This window comes from Rhinopithecus bieti, unplaced genomic scaffold (genome assembly GCF_001698545.2).
Source record: "Rhinopithecus bieti isolate Rb0 unplaced genomic scaffold, ASM169854v2 scaffold_3878, whole genome shotgun sequence".
Taxonomy (NCBI): Eukaryota; Metazoa; Chordata; class Mammalia; order Primates; family Cercopithecidae; genus Rhinopithecus; species Rhinopithecus bieti.
Window position 1 is genome coordinate 2,477,007 of NW_016805059.1, and position 20,135 is coordinate 2,497,141.

At 38.1% G+C, this 20,135-nt stretch overlaps 1 protein-coding gene across 9 annotated transcripts in view; it reads right to left on the reverse strand.

Moving 5' to 3' along the window:
* Positions 1-20,135, reverse strand: part of GUCY1A1 (guanylate cyclase 1 soluble subunit alpha 1) — a 75,133-nt gene that overhangs the window by 18,159 nt on the left and 36,839 nt on the right. For all 9 annotated transcript variants that reach the window (XM_017871054.1, XM_017871056.1, XM_017871061.1 and 6 more), the window contains 5 exons: positions 16,519-16,580; positions 12,201-12,259; positions 9,271-9,980; positions 6,748-7,233; positions 2,623-2,766 (listed from right to left, as the gene is read on the reverse strand). In XM_017871054.1, the coding sequence (XP_017726543.1) occupies positions 2,623-2,766; positions 6,748-7,233; positions 9,271-9,980; positions 12,201-12,259; positions 16,519-16,580 (1,461 nt within the window). The remainder of the gene's footprint in view (positions 1-2,622; positions 2,767-6,747; positions 7,234-9,270; positions 9,981-12,200; positions 12,260-16,518; positions 16,581-20,135) is intronic.

Consider the following 20,135-nt stretch of genomic DNA (forward strand, 5'->3'; position numbering starts at 1 on the left):
ACGCCATTCTCCTGCCTCAGCCTCCCGAGTAGCTGGGACTACAGGCGCCCGCCACCTCGCCCGGCTAGTTTTTTTGTATTTTTTAGTAGAGACGGGGTTTCACTGTGTTAGCCAGGATGGTCTCGATCTCCTGACCTCGTGATCCGCCCGTCTCGGCCTCCCAAAGTGCTGGGATTACAGGCTTGAGCCACCGCGCCCGGCCTATTTTCTATTCTTTCACTTCAATTCTATACCAAGAGGTAGCAGGGCAAAAAGCAGAAAAAGCCTGGGCTGGCCGGGCGGGAGAATGGCATAAACCCGGGAGGCAGAGCTTGCAGTGAGCTGAGATCCGGCCACTGTACTCCAGCCTGGGCGACAGAGCAAGACTCCGTCTCAAAAGAAAAAAAAAAAAAAGAAAAAGCCTGGGCTTTGAAGCTACATGGACATGACTCCAAATACTGACACATAGGAGACTTGACTGCTCGTGTCTGCTGGTGAATTGTAGATTCCTCTTTAAAGTGTTATTATAAGGATTAAATGACGATGTTTAAGTCACAATATGCTCCTTTCTGATACACATTCAAGTTTCCCTACTAAAAATACTCTCCACTCTGCCTCTGTGATGTTTCACAGGTATCTCGTAAGGACGTCAGATATTTCCCAGGACTGCAGGTTAGCACACATAAAAAGGTATGATTAATGACTCCCTTTATAGGTCTTTTAAACTAGCCTATCATTACCCAGGTAACTATCTTTGAAACTAACTATAAATAATTCTTCCAACTTGCAAAAATCTAAAAATACATTTATACAAATAACAAAAATGCCATAAAATTCCTCCACACCAAACATACACATCTTAATTATAAAATGCATTTGTGTGAAAATCACTGAAAATGTTGTTAATAGTCTATATATTTTTAACATTTACTTTGATGCTACAAGCCCCCTCAAACAGATTAGAAAGAGAAAGAAATATATAGTCCTCCTCTAAAAAAATGCAATTATAGAAACTAAATCTGAAAAAGTCAGGTATTGTGATGCTTCTAAAACATACTTGCAAATTATTTTACACTCCTTCTATTGATTCATGGGCTTTAAGCCCTCTCTCTTCTGGGCAGACTTATGATTGCTCTGACCGATAGAATACAGCGGAAGTGTCGCTGTGTGTCTTCCAAGACTAAGTCACGGAGCTTCCACCAGTCTTGTTCAGTGGGAAATGAACCACCTCATAAGAAATACATATTAGCGCACCACATGTAACACTAACAATCCCAGCTGAACCCAGCCTTTCAGCCATCCCCATCAAGGAATCTGACATGTAAGTGAAGCAGCAGTCTTGGAATGAATCTTCCAGCTCCAATCGTTGCAATCCCAGCTATTCCAGGCACCCTCACCCATTTCAGTATTCCCAGCTGAGGTCCCATAGATTGCAGAGCACAGACGAGGTATTTCTGGTATGCCTTATCCAAATTTTTGATGCACAGAATCCATGCATAATAAAAGATTGTGATTTTATACCCTTACATTTAAAAAAGTGTGTTGCACAGAAACATATAAATGGGATGACAATAGACTTAGAAAATAGTTATGAAAGCTTAAACATATGGCTCCTATTAAGGTTAAAGAGAGTTAAGGGTAAACCTCTAAATACATAATTTTGTTTTTAAATTTCTTCTTTCTTCTCTATATGTTTTATAGCATACTAGATAAGATTTTACAATACCTCAAAGGCTTATTTCTGAAGGTAGTCAAATGGGGCCTGTCCTATAAAAATTAAGGGACAGATTCACTGTGAGACAAATAAAGGTAATCTGCCTATATTCTATCTATTAAACCAATGCCTACCATGTTAACTTTATTTCCTCATGTGTGGTGAGATATTAGTCTGGAATCTGGCTCATCTAGAAATTTTGAAATGTCATGTGCCTTGGAAAATATTGGTGGATTAGCAGTCAATATCCATTCCAATGTAATATCCTCTCCTCCAGGAGTTGGAAAACCAAAACTACATTTTCTAAACTAACTTGCAGCTTTTAAATGCAGTTAGGCTTGGTAAATCAGATGCATAGTTGCATGGGATTTGGCAGGGCACCATCTCCACTATAACTCAAGCACAATTGTGGAAGCCTTCGTGTTTTCTATAGCATGCTTACTAGAGAGTCCATTTTCCCGTCACTCACTTTGTAACAGTCATGATGCAGGATTGCCATCTCGCTGATTATTACAGTAGATATGGTTTTGGAGAGGCAGCAGCTTTCCGAACACTGCAGTTTCCTGACTGTGGCTTTGGTGGGATAGTTTTGGAATCAGCTTCCAGATTTTTGAAAATGGAGTTGTTCTGAAGTTTGCCTTTAGGAGCTATTTTATTTTGACAATGGAAAATCCCCATACTATGGGAGACATTTTTTTGAAAGTCCAACTTATAGATGTGTTCTTCTGTCCTCTCAATGATTCTGTAAGCCTATAACCTATAATAAATTTCTTCCAATGTAAGCAAGTTAGAGAAGATTGTGTTCTCTATAGATTTTGCTTTCTCTCTCTCTCTCAACTAAACCCCAACTGATACACTATGGTTTTGATAATCAACTAATATGCATTTGCTCTTGTGACATCTCCTAGAAAATATATCATCTGCCTTACCTTGATAGGTTCTCCATGGGGAGACATAACTTCATCAGAGAGCTCCATCATCTTCAGGGCCATCAGCGCTATCTGAACAGCATGAGTATCACTCTCTTTGTGTAAACCCCCAGCTACACAATAGGCATCGCCAATGGTCTCCACCTAGACATAATATATTTTCCATACTATAAATAAATGCTCAGGAAGAATCACAGGCTATATCATATAGAAGAAATTAAGTCATACAGCATAAATCTCATTGCTCAGGCCTTCTGGAGGATCAAGGTTAATCAGATACTCCCAGAAATGGCTTTCTCTTTCAGGAAATGCACAAGGTTTAGACCCATTACATTCAGTCACTGCACTGAGAGGCAGCACAGCCCTGTGAACACAGTAACAGTTGGCTTCAACTCCCAGATTTGTCACTGACTCATCATATCATTTCATGTCTTTTTTTTCACCATATAAGATAGTTTTTGTAGAAACAATATATTTTTGAATTATAATACATTGTTTAAAGATGTTGGGATCATTTGCTCGTTTTATATCCTCCTCATCATAAAATAGTATTTTGCCTCAAGTCACTACCCAATAAATGTCATATGAATGTAGTAAAATTGTGCAATGCAAAACCAAGATATTAATAGTCATAAAAGTAAAAAGAAGTGGTTTTTCTAAAGGACCCTTAGGGTCCTCATAGAAATTACATGTCTAATGGATACTAATCACAGTTATAGAAAAGAAGATGTTGAACCAGTAGGTAAAAACAATGGTGGTGCTTGAAGGACCACTGGAAATCAAGCTATTATCTAAAATCTAAGTATTAACCTTATCATTATCATCATCATTGTTGTTGATGTTACAGGCAATTTTTATCTGTCTGTGATACTGGCTGCAGAAAGCAAATAGTTAATTTAAATCCACAAATAACCCCCTAATTCTAAGAGCTGCATTTTTCTTCTCCTCCAAATATTTATTGTAACTATAAGACCCTATTCTGATCCAAAGCCTCAATTGTGAAAGGATGAGGGTGAGAAAGGAAAAAAGAAAGAAGGCACAAATCTTCAGAAATTCCCCACTCAGAGTGAATGCTGACACCCTTATTATGGCTCCAGATTTCTTCTTGACCTGTCTTTCTCCTAGTCTCTGACTTTATCTTCTTATTCTCCATATTTCTCATTTAGTTCCAATGTCACTGCCTTCCATTATCCCTTAAGCATATCAAACATGCTCCCACTTGCTATTCCTTTCTCCTGGAGCAATCTCTCTGCAGATAACCACTTGGTTGTCCCTCCTTTCCTTCAGTCCCTGCTAAAACCTCACCTTATTAGAAAAACCGATTGCTACCACCCTCTAAGAAACAGCAATCACCCCTTACCTATTGCCCTTCTTTTTGCCCTTAACCTACTTTATTTTTCTTTCATATAATTATACTAACTGAAAGACTATAAATTTACTCATTTGTCTCCTGTCTTTCTTTCCCCTAATCATATGTAAGCCCTCTGAGTTTGTTTAGTTTATTCACTCCTATATTACCTGTGCTCGGTAATAATGAACCAGGTGTCAATGTCACCCATGAGCTTTTCCTCAGCAGTGAGCACATAAGAAATGCTCATCATGATGGCTATCACAGGTGCTCAATAAATATGCTAATCAGAAGTTCTACCCCCACCCTACCTGATGTTAGGGGCCTACCATATCTGCTTTTGTAGCCCCTTGTACATACTGCATCCCTTCGTCACGTCATATGGAAATCTGGCGTTGGTCCATTCTGCCCTCTTCTCCTTCTCCATATGTGAACTTTCCTCACAGGGATTGTACCCTCTAGCTCTGTAGCCATTGCCCACCCATGCTGGCAAATGCTGGATAACCAGTATATATTTGCTGAAACAATTGGTAAATGAACACAGAAAGAAACAGAAAAATGGCCAAAACCCCCAGAAAGACAGAAGAGAGAAAATGAAAGTAAATAAAGCCATAGTATAATCAAGTCCCGAAATAAATAAGGCTGACTATTCTTTTGAAGCCATTGGCACTCATAGGGTAGGCCTATGATTATACATTGTGTTTATCTGAAACCTTTCTATATTTATTTTCAGCTGTCTCCAAGTAATCTCAAGCAAAACCAGAAGTGAAGAAAAAGTAGAGATGAGGACTGGCATAGAAGGTAATTTAGTATCTAGCTATGGCTCTAGTTAGATTCATCAGGGAACTCTGTGGCTGTTGTCCTTATACCTTACAGTGAGGAGCATAGTTTCAAAATGCTTGTTAGGATATTTAAAAACTATACCCTATATCCTTGATAGAAATAACCAAAAGTAGAAGAGGGCTACTTCTGTTAGCAATTACAGCAGTTTGCAAGGAAGAAAGACTTCCTTCTCACAATTCTAAGAAAGGAGACAGTCTCAAGATAGAAAATGTCTACAAATAAATACAGTAAACTCCTCAAGAGGCCATCAAACTTAACCTAACTGAAGCCAATTATTTTTTCTGTAATTATACATGGGCCTCTTTTTCCCCAAAGGAATCATGGCTCTGTTTGGAATTTCCTGTTAGGAATTTTTTAAAGTAAGGTTTTACTTCTAGCATCTAGAACAAAACAAGACAAGAGCTTATGTATTATCATGAATAATATTTGTTTCTTCCTCAATAATTTATTTATTTCCTGTTGGGTTCAGCTCTGAAATGTCAGAATGTTATGTGGCAAGTTAAGAAGATGATTCAAGCCATACAAATGAGAAGTATGCTTTATTCCTAGTGCCAATGTCTAAAATAAAGCAAAGTAATTTAAATCAGTAAAAACTTTTAATTCTAAAGAAGTAGACAGAACTTGAAATCTCTTCATTTGCTCTCTTACTAATAGTAGTTACTATTACCAAAGAATGAGCAGAAAATGGAGGGAGGATAAGGTGCTCAAAGAATGGAGGATGGGGTGTAGGACATTTACCAATAGTTTCAGCAAAAGTTGGTATCAGGGATGGTCACTGCTATATCTCCCGTGCCTACAATGATGCCTGGCTCATCCTGTATGCCTGATGAATATCATGTATTATCTAACATAATCTTTATAACAATCCTGTTCATGAAGATTATGGGACATAATGTGTGATTATGGGACATAATGTGTGTTATTAATACATATAGACTCTGTTAGTGAGCATTATTTTATCTTAGAAGTGATGATAAAGGTTTTTTTTAACTTAGTTTACAAAGCGAGTAAGGCAGATAACAAGATTTGAAGACAAGTCTTTGTTTTTCAAATGTCTCCGCCCTTGGCCAAGCTGCAAAAATGTCTTAAGTAGGTGATTTTGATTTCTGTTAACTGTCTGTGAAAAGTATCATGTTAACTCTGTACTGAAGTAATCTATTTAAAGGCAATTTTTATAATCCTCGTGTGTCTTTACTCTTACAGATACAAAGGATAATGTTTCCTTGTAAAAGCCATACTTCGAATTATCTCACACTTAATAATTCAACTTGGTTTCCACAGTGAAGTGGCAGGTTCACTGACTATTAAACTTCTCCTATTCACAGGTCCTACACCCCATCCTCCATTCTTTGAGCACCTTATCCTCCCTCCATTTTCTGCTCATTCTTTGAGAAGAGAGGCCGGGCGCGGTGGCTCAAGCCTGTAATTCCAGCACTTTGGGAGGCCGAGACGGGCGGATCACTACGTCAGGAGATCGGACCATCCTGGCTAACCGGTGAAAACCCGTCTCTACTAAAAAATACAAAAACTTGCCGGCGAGGTGGCGGGCGCCTGTAGTTCCCCAGCTACTCGGGAGGCTGAGGCAGGAGAATGGCATAAACCGAGGGAGGAGCTTGCAGTGAGCTGGATCCAGCCACTGCACCAGCCTGGCGACAGAGCAAGGACTCTGTCTCAAAAAAAAAAAAAAAAAAAACAGAGAAGAGAGTGTGGCAGTCCTCTCACAGAACAGTTATCTCTGTTTCTGGGCAGATCCAGAGCTATTTCTGGCTGGAAAACACCCACATAATGAATGCACCATACCTGCTCCCAGGACTGGGCTTGCAAGACCCTGCAGAGGTGGCCTTTCAGTTGCATTATAGTTCAGGTCCTAGGCACAGTGCTTGTACCCCAGTGAGTTTGCTGGTAAAATGATCATTGCCCTGTTCCACCCCTACCTTGTAGACATCCAGCTCTCCACACTGCTGGTCAAAGCGAGTGTAGAGTGCGTTGAGCATGGTGATGACCTGCAGTGGTGAGCACTGGGAGCAGATGGCAGTGAACCCAACGATGTCTGAAAAGAGCATGGTGACATTACTGAACTTCTTGGCTTGCACAACTTGCCCTTGCCACAGCTGCTGAGCAACCTCACAGGGAAATATGGAGCACAGAAGGTCTACTGTCTTTTTCTTCTCCTCCTCCAGGGCTTGGTGGGCTTGCTCAAGAGTGGCCTTCAGCTTCCCTAGCCTCTTCTTCAGGCCATCTTGAGCTCGGGCTTGCTCCCCTATCAAGACCACATCCCTCAGTGCATTGTGAATTGGGATGTCTGAAAGGTAGAGTCCTCGTCCTGTAAAATCTTCTAATCTGTCCACACAGGGTGACCCCAAAAACAAGATTGCACTGGATTCAACAATGTAGATCATTTGGCCTTTGAGGTCCATAACCTATGAAGGAAAGGAGAACCAACTGTGGTTTATTCAAGTTTCCAAAATCTTTCTGAGACAAAAGAAGGGGAAGTAGATACAGTAATAATCCCTTTGTGTTTAAACCTGCTGAAGAGGAACAGTTTGCTTTCTTATAGTTCCAATTTGCTATGAGTTCTAAAATGCATGCAGACGTTTGAAGAGTATATTGGAGTATACTCTACACAGAAATCAAGATTTACAGTGAACAATGCAAAACGCTGTTGCTTCAATGCTTTCTCACTAAGCAGCGTGCTGAGGCTTTTGCCACGATATTCTTGTTAATAGTCTCACTTGGTTAACCTGAAGTTCTATTTTTTGTATAATATGGTACTTATGAAAATGTATTCTTCCTTCCTTTCTTCCTTCTTCCCTCCATCCCTTTTACTTTTTTCTTTGTTCTATTTTTTTTGTTTGTTTGTTTCCTTCTCGTTTAGCATGTTTCTCTTCTCTTCTCCACTTTTCCCATAGTACTTGCTCTATCAGGCAGGTGTGGAAGTTAAAAAGCCTCCAAAGATTAAGATTTGTATCCGAATTTTTTTTTCTGTCATGAGTAGCTCCCCAGAACTACCTTTTGGAAGTCATTATTTTTCCAGAGACTTCAGCATGAGGTATCTGAATCTTATAGGAGAGGCTACTTCCCCATTTCAACTTTGCCTCCAGAACATAAGGAACCCTGCCCTCCACCATACAAATAAAAGAGTAAACCATACAGTAGAAAGGACTGTACCAAGGAGGATGTGAGAGAGAGGGGGCTTCAAGTGATCATTCTGAACCACAAGAAGGTTTACTTGCGGATGCGTGGAAAAAGATGTGCATGTGTGTTCTTGCAGCTAAAAGCCAAAAGCAACCCAAATATCCTTCAATAGGGTACTAGTTAAATAAAGTAGAGCTTGGGAGACCAAGGTGAGTGGATCACCTGAGGTCAGGAATTCAAGACCAGCCTGACCAACATGGCGAAACTCCATCTGTACTAAAAAATACAAAAATTAGCCGGGTGTGGTGGCACATGCCTGTAATCCCAGCTACTCAGGAGGCTGAGGCAGGGACAATTGCTTGAACCCTGGAGTTGGAGGTGGCAGTGAGCTGAGAACACGCCACTGCACTCCAGCCTGGGCGACAGAGCAAGACTCCGTCTAAATAAATGAATAAATAAATAAAGTAGAACACAACCATATAATGGGATACCAGTAAGACTCCAAGGAAGCCAAACAGACCTATATCTAATGACATGGGAGGATGCACAAAATATATTGTTTCGTGATAAAAGAAGTTGTAAAATAGCATTTTTTTTCTTTTAATCAAAAATGTGTATAATTAGTTTTCATTTTTTTGCTGCAATAAACACCTTTCAATATTACTCATTTTAAACATCTCAATATATTATTTTATGATATAAAATAATAATAAAGCTATTTTCCTTTTGGGGAAAAAATAGTGCTTCTGCTAAAGTTATACATGTGTGAAATCTCTCTCTTAGCTTTGCTTGTATTATCAACTATGAGTTAGCAAACTTTCTTTCCTGAGACTAAATAATTACCAAAGTTCTCTACCATGAGATGACAGATTTTAACCTCCACATTTGGAAACAATTAATCAAATAAATTATTTTTTATGTCTATTAAATGTTGATTAAAAATCCATTTAGTTGCCTCCTACAAGAAACAAGTGACTTGTTTGTTGTAAAACAATACCTCTTATTATTCAACCTAAGTCAGCTAGATAATTGAAAACATATTTTTATATAAACATTTATCAAATTTCATTATAAAACATTCCATAAAGATATTAAAAGGCAGACTGCATTCAATAAATATTTTTGGAGTAATGAATCGAGTAAGCAAACAAATGCAGAAAGAATTTTGTGTAAGTTTATTACAGCTTTGCAATTCTTTTGCCATTGTTTTCAATATGTTTTATCAAAACATTTGAAGTGATGCATATATTTTTACGCTTTCGTTTCTTGCTCTTAAATATGAAATAGCTTTCATATTCCAGATAATATTACGTTTTCCTTACCCTTGAAGATTTCTTCACAGAGTTGTCCCATCTCCTCACCCGTACAACAAACTGCATATTCAACATAGTCATGATCCCGCTAAACGTCTGGTTGATTTTTGGAGTCAGAATTTCAAAGTATTCTTCAAAATTAGGCTTTCCTTGAAAGTCTCTCCTGTTCATCAGCCTTCTGATGCCATTGCCAAATTGCAGAATTGTCATATCTTTGTCAAACATGAAATGGAATGGAAATGTCTTGCAGAAGAGCGATGTGGGAATCACCAGCGAGGACTGGGGTTTGCTGGGGGACAGGGATGGCCTGGTGCTTTTCACGTGAACGGAGTACAACAAATAGGGCTGATTCACAAACTCGCTGCAATCATTATGGAAGCAGGGAGGCATTAACGACACTTCCACTTCGGTTTCATATAATACGTGAGCAGCTGCCTTTATGATGCCAGGAAGAATCAGGGAGGTGGTTCTCTTAGGGAAGAAGTAGTAAACATGTAGAAAATCATCCTCCTTATCCAGGCATAGAATGGAGGCGTCCTCAAGTCTGCCCCTTTTTCCTGCTTCTTGGCAATGGCTGCTCTGTTTCAGAAGGGTACTGAAGCTGTTTAAAAAATCTTTGAGAGTGCCTCCAACCACCCCAAGGATGTTTTCATCTTCCTCGTAACATATTTTAAAAAGCTCTTCACCAAGAGATTCTTTGATAACCTCCACTGGAACTCCTGAAATCACATAATACATGTTCTGCCATATCAAATACGCCACCTTGGTAAAGCTGTGCCATTATTCCTATTTTCAACGTGTGCTATTTGCTGATTAAAATGAAACCCCTATATCCAAATTATCTACCTAGGTTAGCTTCTAAAATTCTAGTAACTGAAGAAATATGCCAAATTAATTCATTAAAAAAGAATGACCACTTGAATATAATACACAAATTTTTATCTCTCTGAAACCTAACTATAAAAGATCAATTTGAATTCCAGTATTAAGTACATTTTGGCAAAATTCCTCCAATCTTTCTGTTAAAAACAAAAGCAATCCATCCTCATGAAGAGGGTCTTCCTCTCTGAGGGTTTCCAGCAGCAAAAGGGTCAGACACTGAAGTTAATTTAAAATCACTGGTCATGAAACTCAATTTTGTCTAGAAATGATTACAAAGCATTTTTTTTCCTGAGTAAAATAGCATTCTTGTTTTTTAGTGTTAGTAGAAAGAGCGTCTGCTTGGAATATGTAATTTACTTTCTATAGCATTTTCATGAGTGCTATGAGGTTAGAAATAAGCCTCTGTATGTCTGTGTCTTTTTACAATGTTAGGCTTTTATTAATACTACTTTTTATCATAAAAGCCATGAGATCCATGAAGTTTTAAGGAGGCAATTTTTTTTTTTTTTTTTGAGACAGAGTCTTGCTGTGTTGCCCAGGCTGGAGTGCAGTGGTGCGATCTCAGCTCACTGCAACCTCCACCTCCCAGGTGTAGGTGATTCTCATGCCTCAGCTTCCAGAGTAGCTGGGACTACAGGTGCACACGACCATGCCTGGCTAATTTTTGTATTTTTAGTAGAGATGGGTTTTTGCCATGTTGGTCAGATTGGTCTCGAACTCCTGACCTCAGGTGATCTGCCCACCTCGGCCTCCTAAATTGTGGGGATTACAGGCGTCAACCACCACGCCTTGCCAAGCGGCAATTTTTTGGGGACTTTTTGTTTACTCATTTCTTAGAGCTACAGGCACACAGGCTCAAGTCACTCCACAAGTCAGATAGTATTTTAAGTGATACATAATAGTATGCTTAATTAATATAGAAAATAGAAATGTTATAGGTTAAATATTTTGTAACAAAGTAACATTTAACATAGAAAGGAAAAAGAGATAGGAGAAAGAATTAACAAACGAGGGTGGGTATAGTGAAGAAGACAAAAGGAGTCTTGGTTTCGGTCAGGCTGTCTGTTGGTCTTATAAGAAAGACTCTGAGGTGGCAGAGCCTTTGGTGGTAGATGTCAAGTTTTTATCATGAGTGAATATAAGAAGGTGTCAGTTAGGACGACCGTTTTGAGTTGTTGAAGGTTTAATTTTTTATAGTTGCAGAGTCCTCTGGGGAGAACTGATAGTGAAAAGTGTGTTTTATCTGGTTGTATGTAGTTTTCACTATTTAAAATTTGTTTATTAAATAAAACATGTTATTTTTGTTGGCAAAATGCCCTAGGAAATACAAAATGGAGTCTTTTTTAAAGATGGAGTTAGTTATGTCAAGGGTGTTCTGTACAATCTTCCCTTTCTATAATCTCCTTTAATCTTTACACTCTGAGTACCACATTTTTTCTTATCTGTAATGTGGGAAAAAGAATAGTGCCCTCTTCATAGCACTGTTGTGAAGTGTGGGGCTTATGTTCAGAATAGGAGGGGCTCGATATAAGTTAGTCATTATTATTATTATCATTATTATTATTATCAATATCATACTTTTAGAAAGACGCAACTTCATGGTTCATGTACTGAAACTTTGGAAAGGACAGCAAGACAAAGTCACACATCTAATTTTTCTCTCAAACTAATGATGAATGTGAGAACACTGTTAACTTTTTTCCCATGACTGCTCCTAACCTTTAAAAGCATTCTTTATTTTACTTTGTTGAGTAGAATTTTTCATGCATAAATGAAGAACACTTAGTCAGATTCAAGATCAAAGCCTGTGAATGTCTGTGAGTCAGCTTCCCATCTAGCCTTATCTACTCTTCAGCAAGTAAACATAAACAGAGAAAATGTTTTAGGTCCAACAAAACATATAGTATCAAAATTGTTACTCTTTACATTAACAGAATACATAATATTGAACACTTCATACTGGGAGTCACCAACAAATAAATATGAATATTTCTAGAGAAAATGTGAGTTCTACAGGTATACGGCATACTTTCTAATTACATAAACAATTCTATTACCTGCTGCAACTGCTTGCTCTGCAATTATTTTTTCAAAGTCTTCTCTTTCCAAAGATTTCCTGGAAATATTTCAATATTTTAAGTTACAAACTGATAAATACATGCTAAAAGTTCAGATTATAATATACAGAAATAATGATAGAAAATAGTTTAAATTAGGCCAGGCACGGTGGCTCATGCCTGTAATCCCAGCACTTTGGGAGGCCAAGTTGGGTGGATCACAAGGTCAGGAGTTCAAGACCAGCCTGGCCAACATGGTGAAACCCGTCTCTGCTAAAAATACAAAAATTAGCTGGGCATGGTGGCGTGTGCCTGTAATCCCAGTTACTCGGGAGGCTGAGGCAGGAGAATTGCTTGAACTGGGACCCAGGAGGGAGAGGTAGCAGTGAGCCGAGATCAGCCAGCCACTGCACTCCAGCCTGGGCAACACAGAGAGACTGTCTCCAAAAAAAAAAAGAGAGAGAAAAAAAATAGTTTAAATTCCCTTGTCTATAGAAGCAAATCTTGACTATCAATTTTACAGGAAAGCAGCAACGACGTGTACCATCCAGAACAATGTTGGAAAACCCCAAAATATACATGATAGAATGTTTTGTTATTCTTCATCATAAGGAATATTTATGTTTTAAGTGAACTTTACATACACTAATACAGACAGTCTCAGACTTAGCTTTGTTTTTTTTTTTTTTTTTTTTTTTTTTTTTTTTTTTTTTACCTTTATATAGGTGCAAAAGCTGTAAGTATTCAGTGGAAACTGTACTTCAAAGTTTGAATTTTGATTTTCTCCCATGCTACAGGTATGGAATACAATGCTCTCGTGTGATGCTGGACAGTGGCAGTGAACCCAGCTCTCATGTGGCCATGAAATTTTGAGGGTAAACAACCGGTACTCTACAGTGCACTGTGTTATCAGATGATTTTGCTCAACTGTATGCTACTTTAAGTTGCTGAGCACGTGTAAGGTAGGCAAGGCTAAGCTATTCAGTAGGTTAAGCATGTTAAATGCATTTTCGACTTAGGGCGTTTTCAAGTTATGATGGGTTTATCTGGATGTAATTCCACTGTAAGTCAAGGAGCCTCTATACTAAAGAGAACCTTCCCTGGCTAGCAACCTCAAATGTGAAGTGGCCAAGAAGAGGATGGTAATTCTGATAACCAAGAAAAACCTACATACAGATATAATTCACTTTTAAGTAACATTATATATTTTCCTAAAGCAAATATATAGAATCTTTTGCTTCTTAGTTTAAGGCTCTATTTATCTCTCAGATATCATTATATTAAACTTTTATCCTTGATTTTGTGTAAAAAATTAGTAATGAAAGAAACCTATTCTTCAATTATTGCACTTGTTGTACAGCATAGAAAGTGAGACTATAATAGCATACTTTTTTATTCATAAGAGTTTTTTGCAGTTTTAACTGCACAACTTGTTGATTCATGTTTGCCTAATTGTTTGTGATGATTTCTGATAGTGATGAGTGATTATGATAAAATTTGTGAGCGAAACTTAGTTAGTTCAAACAGCACATTGTGCAATTCAAACTACGATTCCTACCCTCACCTTCAAAAAATACAAGTGGGTATAAGAATTGCACATGCACCAGCAAGCACGTGTGTGCCTCATACAAATCACACACACACACACGCACACACCAGTATGAGTTCATACATATAATGATGTGATCAAAAGAACCCAGAAAAAGAAACTAAGCAAGAACTCTCTTGGCAACCAATCCTGAGGGACATGATGGCTGTACTAAAACTCATTCGCTGGAAAAAAAAAAAAAAACGGGGGGGGTGGCAGCTTTCGCACTTCATTCAAGGGCAGTTTATTGGTTGATATATTGGACTTATTGTCTGTCAATTCATAGAAGAGAATAAGCAGCACAAAAAAGAGTTAAGGGGTGTTCAGCAGCTGGCAAACTGACAGCAAGAAAAACGGCAGTGACTTACCAACAAGAAAGTGAAGTAAAAAAGCATAAACAAGAGGATACCCAAAACTAAAAAAAGCACAGACGAGCCACTTAACATATCAGCAGGCAGGCTTATGAGCAAAAATCTTCTTTCAACAACTGAATAGTTCTCATCAAGACACTTTAAAAGTATAATCAGATTTCTTTTTTTTTTTTTAAGGAAATCAGAGAAGTGGTAAACAAAAATTTCAAAATTTCAAAAAATAATTATTGTTTGCTTAAGTTTTGAGATTATTTTAAGAGATATACTGCTGGAAACACATCACAACTGAGTATTGCAAGAAGCTGTAAGAACAATTCAGAACACAAAGCCCTGAGAATAAATTTTGAGTAAACTGGCTGCCAAGGACTTAAGCAGACAGACACAGTAGCACAGTGAGAGACTTGAGGCTATCTTATCAGCTTGACTGGGAATTAAGGTCAGAGGCATTCTGGAATGCTTTTCATATTACTCGTGTAAACAAAGCTTCTGTCAGACACATAGATTCACACTCTCTCCTTCTGGACCTGTCCATGACCCCTTCTTGGCTTGGTCCTGCTGCCTGCAGTCTGGGACCAGCTAGTCAGCAAGGAGAATCAAGCACATATGATCCACAGAGCAGATGATCACTCATGAGTAGGAGACAGATGAATGAATTGTTAAAACATTCCTGACAATAGTACTGTTTTGTAAAACTTCAATGTTCAGTTCTGCAAATTTGAACACCAGTATTTATTCAAGTATTTATAAACTAAATCATCCTTGAAATTTCAGGGAATCAAAAACAGGGCCTATTACTTTTTGTTGTTGTTTGTTTGTTTTTTTGAGACGGAGTCTCGCTTCATTGCCCAGGCTGGAGTGCAGTGGCGCAATCTCGGCTCACCGCAACCTCCGTCTCCTGGGTTCCGGCGATTCTCCTGTCTCAGTCTCCCAAATAGCTGGGATTACAGGCATCTGCCACCACGCCTGGCTAATTTTTGTGTTTTTAGTAGAGACGGGGTTTTACCACGTTGGCCAGTCTGGTCTCGAACTCCTGACCGCAGGTGATCCATCCACCTTGACCTCCCAAAGGGCTGGGATTACAGGTGTGAGCCACTGTGCCTGGCCCCTATTACATTTTCTGTCAGCAGTAAATGTGCTAAATTGTATTTGATTCACTCAATAAATCAGATTTTAAAAATGTAACTTTAGTGATGAGGTGCAGAAGCACATGCCTGTAATCCTAGCGGTTTTGGAGGCCAACGTGGGTGAATGCTTGAGCTCATGAGTTTGAGACCAGTCTGAGCAACATGGTGAAATCTCGTCTCTACAAGAAAAAAAAAAAAAAAAAAAAATGGCTGGGCATGTTGGCATATGCCTGTAGTCCCAGCTACTCTAGATGTTGATGTGGGAAAATGGCTTGAGCCAGGGAGGCAGAGGTTGTAGTGAGCCAAGATCGCACCACTGCCCTCCAGCCTGGGTGACAGAGCAAGACCCTGTCTCAAAAAAATAAAAATAAAATTTAAAAGAGTAACTTTAGGCCCATGCCCGTAATCTCAGCTTTTTGGGAGGCTGAGGTAGAAGGATGACTTGAGCCCAGGATTTCTGGGCAGCAGTGAGCTATGATCACACCACTGCATTCAGCCTGGATAACAGAGTGAGACCCTGTTTCTAAAAAAAAAAAGTAACTTTATATTAAACATCTTCAGAAACCCTTTAAAAGAATACTAGAAGAAAAGTATAAACAAAACTGATGTTCTGCAGTGCAACCAAACTAGTTAGGAGAATACAGAAACACTTCCCTGAGGATTAATAAATAGCTGCTACCCCCAGAACCCTGAGTCTCCTTCCTCTTAAGCCCTTGATCCTTCTACCTCCTCCTGATGCCGATACTAAAGTGTTAACATGTTGTTGAGGTGTGTGTTGGGGATGGGGTACCTGCTGGGACCCTGCTCAAAACTTTGGCAGCATCCTTCAAGCAAGAAGACTGTTTGGGATCCATGACTTACCTGTTGTTAAATATTTTAGAAGTTACTGATTAGTATGAAAGAATCAGCCTTGCAGGAGCTTGTTAAAGCAGCAGTATATAACCACATGCTTAAAATAACGGGCTCTGAAAAACCCGGGCTTGAACCCCAGCTGTCTTTTTCTTAACCAGCTATAAAATTCTAAACACTTCATGTAAACCTCAGTTTAATCATTTATCAAATGTGAAAAATAGATGCACTTAATTTCAAATTAGTATCAGCGAAAGCACTAAGTCCAGTTTCCGACATATCACAATGATTCAATAAGGGTTAACATATTCAGTAAGTGCTGACCATTAGCAGCAGTATTAGTCATTGAAACAAGAGGTTCACACAACTAAAGTGGTTTGACTTACCTGCTTTCTTTTATTTTGTGCTTTGCCAATGTTCTCTGAAGTGCAAGGTTCAGCCGTTCAAACTGAAAGTTCAAAAGAAATATTTTAAACATTCCCTTAAATAATAATTTGTTTGAAATTATATATTTACAAATGCATCCTGAAGATTTATTTTAGAGAAGCAAAAACATTATACTGCTTGAATGATAAATGTTGTGAATTTTCACTTTGGAAACGGGAACTGATTTTCTATGTGTTTTTCAAACTGAAGAAGAAGCACTGTGCTGAGACTAATCTGAGACTGGATATGTGTTGTGGCCCGCAGGTTTAACTTTTGGTGCTGGTCTCACTGACAGCCACGGAATAGTTGAGCTGATTGTGAATCCAAACAGAAGATTTCAGTTTGGCAGTGTTAGGTCTTCTGCAATATAGGATTCCATGGGTATCACTTCCTCTGAGTCAGGAAATCCCTCCGGATGGGCAACCAATACTTCAGTCTCAACATGGACCAAGCCAAGCAAATTTCTGTTCCCTTTATAAACTCCACACTCAGCTGCCCCAGTGACTCTCTGCCCTTAACTACACATTCATATCATCTTCTTGTCTAGCGAACTCTGGAGTTATCTCTGTCTCTTCCTGTTTTGATCTCTTAAATCTAATCTGTCACCAAAGTTAGTTGATCATTTATTTGAAATGAGCTTTGGGTTTACCTTGGCTTATACCGATTTCCTTTCTTTGAACCAATAATCCTCATCAAATACTTATGGTTTTATTTTCTTTTATTGATTTCTGAGAATTTCATGAGTTTTCCTATTTTGCAAGACATTTGTATGTAAGCTTTTATATTTAATAAATACATGTTGAGTAGCTATTAATTTCTCTTAACAGCTGATTGTCTCTAATAAATAAGTGGAAAGCAGAGCATTGATAAACAGTGGTGTCCATTTTTATGCATTCCATGTAAAAATCATATGTATCTATGTATGTACTTCCCTCTCTCTATATATATGTGTGTATGTGTATATATATATATAAAACCATATATTATATATATAGAACCATTGATTCTTTCTATAGTTTCCCTAGAGGAAAGTGAAATATTTTTTGCTGTTCCAAGTTGAGAAATTCCTTTTTCCTTAGGAACTATTTATATCTCTCGTAGAGTTTCCACCAGTCAAGTGGGGTACTGGAGTAAACCAAAATAGAGCAAGGTTCTGTTTTAATGAAATGAGTTATGAAAAGGGCTTTTAGTTTTAAATATACACATACAAAGCTTAGAAAGAAAATTTAAAAATGTATTGAAAGAAAGCACAATTGCTGAAAAAAAATAAAGATAATTTACATTTACAATGTGGAACAATTTTTCAGACTATTCAGATACAGAGAGAAAGTATAACATCTGCCACAGGATGAAAGAAAAGCTGGTGGAAGACACACCCAGAGGGCAGATTCTGAGCAGGGCCTGGTGATCTATGTAAAGGCAAAGAGCAGTTGAGAAACATGTTCAAGAAAGAAACTATGGGCATATTTCCTAGACATCTTTCTCATCAAGGAAAAAGGAAGGTAACATTAAATTAGTGATGCTGTATGTAAGTAAATTAGCCAGGGTGCTTGAAATGTTTAAATATCTGAAGAACCATCTACTTAGTAGAGTAGAAAGTTACTCCAGTAACAGAGTATTAATGTGGATACAAATCCATGAAAGCATGAGTGGCTATGAATTCTTTATTCCTGCAAAATGTATTCATATGAAAAAAGAAGTCTTTAATAAAATAAGGGTTGCTGCCTTTGTGCTTGAGCTCTCAGTTTTCCTTCATAGCATTTGCTCTCCACCTTTGTAAATTTTTCATAATCTGTCTCTTCCATTACAACAGAAGCTGCAAAAGGGCAGACAGTGTTTTGCTTACCCCTCTAAGTCCAAAACCTACAATAGTACCTATCCATAGGAGATGTTCAGTGCATATTTATTGAATGAATGAATGAATGAATGAATGAATGAATGATGTCCACCTGCCAGCTACTCAAAGTCTTGAAGGCTTAATCTATAAAATTGTATCTGTAAAGTGATAAAGCCAAATACAGAGGTGTTACTCTCTTAGCTAGTTTACAAACAAATTTAGGTTGTTTGCAATTTAAACTATTTCAATTATATTTGTGTGTGTGTGTGTGTGTGTGTGTGTGCATATGTGTGTGTGTATATATATGTGTGTGTGTGTGTATATGTGTGTGTGTGTGTGTGTGTGTGTGTGTATATATATATATATATATATATGTATGTAGCTTCTTGGACCAGGAACTTTTTTTTTTTTGGATTTAGAGTTTTGCTCTGTCATCCAGGCTGGAGTGCAGTTGTGATCACAGTTCACTACAGCCAAGAACTCCTGAGCTCCAGTGATCCTCTTGCCTCAGCCTCCCAAGTAGCTGGGACTACAGGTATGAGCCACCATGCTCACCCTGACCAGGAACATTTTATGGGCCAGGGAGAAAGAAAACCCAACCAATTCTGCACTGAAGAATGCTTTCTTCTTCTTCAATGCTACTGGAGATACTCTACTCCTCTTTATGTCTCTGATTAAGCCAAGGGGGATACTCTTTTACCCTTTTAGTCAAAATCCTTATTTGTCTTTAATTTCCTTCCTACTGCCACTAGAAATGGCTTTTTCTGGTCTTTTCCTCCTAACTTATACACTATCATTGTGACAGGGGAGGAGAAATGATCCCCTTCCAATTGCTAGGGTTGGTGGAGCAAATGTATTTTTGGCTTTCCATTTTGAATCAAAACTTATTTTCCTAAAGAAAAAAGGAATAAAGTCTGTGCAAAAAATTACTAGCATACTTGACTGAAATTATGAGTGAATAGGCTTTTATGGAAATCTACATTCATCTTATACCATTACTCCTCTGGAAAAGTTTTGTAAATTCAAAGCAAAACCCATAAGAGACAGAACTCACATGTTTTCCAGGCAGAATATTTATTGGTAGAGGCTGCTGTTGCATTGAGTTTCCTACCTTGGTGCTGTACTTCCTGTGATATATCCTGACCCTGAGATGACATGAGTCCACAATAAAATTATAAGCAGGATTCAACTATAAGTGAGATCTGTCAAACACAGCCAACCTCAGGGCCTCATGACATAAAATCAACCATTTCAGGACTGCTCCAAACCCCAACAATTCTATATATTAATTTTTGGTTTCAGATTTTAGAACTAAATCCAATATTTCCTTCCAAATTCATTCCTTACAGTTCAATATATGCAAATATTGTGTAGCAGTCTTTTGTAGATCTTTTAGTTGCCTATCACTAAAATGCCCTACTATTTGGGAAAGCCTTCATTTTGAATTTGGAGGAACAAGTCCTCTTATTTGTACAATCACCAGAACCTGAAGTATTGTAGATTGTGGACCTTCTGATTTACAGAGGGGACACTTGTCCCCCAATGCAAATAGTTTGTAGTGCTCTCAAGTTTGTTTCTCTTGACTAAACAATTATCTTTTGGCTTCATAAAGAATAGATCTGATTAAAGTGTTAAAACAAGTGCTTTTGCCACAAATATACCATATATGAATACTTCAGGAATAACTGCTATTTGATGCAACATTGCTGTCAATGATGTGAATTTTAATAAAATCTCATT